This window comes from Quercus robur, chromosome 5 (genome assembly GCF_932294415.1).
Source record: "Quercus robur chromosome 5, dhQueRobu3.1, whole genome shotgun sequence".
Taxonomy (NCBI): Eukaryota; Viridiplantae; Streptophyta; class Magnoliopsida; order Fagales; family Fagaceae; genus Quercus; species Quercus robur.
Window position 1 is genome coordinate 33,775,141 of NC_065538.1, and position 2,514 is coordinate 33,777,654.

General features: G+C 38.6%; 1 protein-coding gene across 1 annotated transcript; it reads left to right on the forward strand.

Annotated features, from left to right (window-relative positions):
* The first annotated feature begins 566 nt into the window (after positions 1 to 566).
* Positions 567 to 1,789, forward strand: LOC126729070 (ethylene-responsive transcription factor ERF084). The gene has a single exon (XM_050434808.1). It carries the CDS (start codon positions 594 to 596, stop codon positions 1,506 to 1,508), a length of 915 nt encoding a protein of 304 aa, XP_050290765.1. The 5' UTR covers positions 567 to 593; the 3' UTR covers positions 1,509 to 1,789.
* Positions 1,790 to 2,514: the final 725 nt, after the last annotated feature.

Below are 2,514 nucleotides of genomic sequence, written 5' to 3' on the forward strand. Positions count from 1 at the left end.
CCTCTTGGCTAAACGCAAGCAACCCAAATAATTGTAGTATTAAATAGAGAGCCCATTTAGCTTAGCTATATCAGAATCAGTATCAGTATCAGTATCAGTATCACTAACAAGCTACTAAGTGGTCAAACTGAAACAATCTTTTCCTTGACGACACCGTGACGCCCTCACCGTAATCCAACGGCTAATATTTGCCAATCAAATCCTCGAGATCTTGTATGCCCTTAATACCCATCAAATCATCTGTGTCCTGATTGCCCTCCACTTTTTTCTTAACCCATTGATTCTTTCACAAGGACTAATGTAAATTTCAAAAACCAATACGGGCATTTCAGGCATTAAGGAAGGTATATGTATGTATGTAACCCTCTTGCCAAGGAAAGACAAACGTGTAAAAAAACAAGGGGATTACGGTCTCATCGATATTGACAGGAATATCTTTAATAAAATCTTTTTAGAAAAATAGTTTTATTATTAATAAATTTTAACATTTTTATTATATTAGTATTATATAAACTGTTACATGCAAATTCATCATTCTCCATCAAACTGTTTTGTTTCCTCTTCCCTTCAAAACGGAGAAAAACAGTGACACCATGTACAACAACAACCACCATGCCTTGCAATTCCAAACCGTTCCGTTCTACCCTAAGTCCGAACCGATTTTCTCGCCCGATACGTTCATGTTTCTCACCGAAACTTCATGCTTTTATGGGTCTTTCTGGGATACCCAATTCTCAATTCCTTCAGTTTCGGCCTCAAATCACCTCAAATTCCTGAACCCACTTCCCATTTCGGCCGATATTTCGGCTGACCTTTCTCGTTGTGAAATTAACAACCATGAAGCCAAACCCGAAACGGAAATGGAAATGGAAATTCCTCCTGTTCTTGATGGAATCGCTGCTGTTGTAGGCCAACACGTCCTTTTCGGAGGTAAGAACACAAAGAAAAGCGAAAACCACAACAATAACAAGACCGAAAACTCGGGTTTGGGTTCCATTTCGGAGCGTTTCGGTGCCGAGAAGAAAAATTTATCGGGGGGTCCTCAGAAGAGCTATAGAGGGGTGAGGAAGAGGCCATGGGGGAGATGGTCAGCGGAGATACGTGACAGAATTGGGAGATGTAGGCACTGGCTGGGAACTTTTGACACGGCGGAGGAGGCGGCGCGTGCGTACGACGCGGCGGCGAGGAGGCTGAGGGGTTCGAAAGCAAGGACCAACTTTGAAATCCCATCAGTACTGCCACTAGTAGTGGCTTCATCATCAACCTCAACATCTTCATGTTCGTCTTCGGACGCTAATAAGAGAGCTAAAAAGAAGGCTAATAATAAGAAAGCAGCTGGGAAGAGTGGAAGGAAGTGCTCAGTGGTGACCTCTGTGGCTCAGTTGTTCAGTTCAAATACTGCTTTTGCTGGTAGAGATGGGAATAATGTGGAGCTTGAGTTGAAGCTGGGTGTGAATTTTGGTAATAGAAGCAGTACTAGTACCAGTACTCCATCTATGGTTGCTTGATTAATTATTAGTTATGCATGTTTTACCTTTGTGTTAGTATAGTTAATTGGTAAGAGTAAGGTCTTTTTGTGCTTTGGTAATAGAAGCAGTAATAGTACTTTGTAGCTCATGCATGTCTGAGCTGGAATCTGGATATATCTGTAATGCATGTGCATGAAAGTACTTGGATGAAGATTTCATTGCAAGCCCGCTCTCTTGAGATCTAGCTAGGGCTATGAAGATGAATATATTATATGTAGATACTTCAAACTAGTAATTTACTAAGCCTTGCCTTTTTCTCAGCTTGTGAATGCATTTGTGTATGTGTATTGGGTAGTTTTGAGTGTATAATTATAACTATATATACATCTCTCTAGATCTGTGTTTTGGTTTGTTGTGTTTTTTTTTTTTCCAGCTGGGTTTTGGTTTTTGATATCATGGCAGTCTTCCAATAACTTTCATGGAGTACGCTAGAATTTCAAGAATTTTTGTTGGGTAATGCTTTAGTATATATGATTATTCTCTGCAGAAAGTTTCTGAGAACTAGTTGGAGTACGTGTGGGTGGCTTCATTGTCTTGTGTATGTAGCTGCAGAGACATCCAGCAAAATATAAAATTTTTTAAATTATTATTATTATTATTTTATAAAATTTAGTTGCAGACACCATGAAGATCAGTCCCCCAAGATGAAAATGGACCGTCTGATACAAAGAAGTACCAAGTATCTAAAAATCATGTACCACAGGATTCATGAAATCCAATTTTAGTCAACCTTTTTCTTAATAAGCACTGCAAATTAATCTGACGCACGGTTGGATCTTTCGCAAGAAATAATGACAGGTACAACCTGTTCTTCCTTTTAGGATTTTTTTTACTATGCATTAAATTATTTACTGTAGTTGCAGACTTTTAAATTTTGCCAGTTCCAGATTGAACAAGTACAATTTCTTTTTCTTTATTTATAAATCAAAGTACTGATGAGTACAGCTTTACATGTAATAAGAAGTGTACTTATTAGAGAGAGAGT

Coding starts and splice junctions, on each gene's coding strand:
- LOC126729070 (XM_050434808.1), top strand. CDS start 594: ATGTACAACAACAACCACCATGCCTTGCAATTCCAAACCGTTCCGTTC.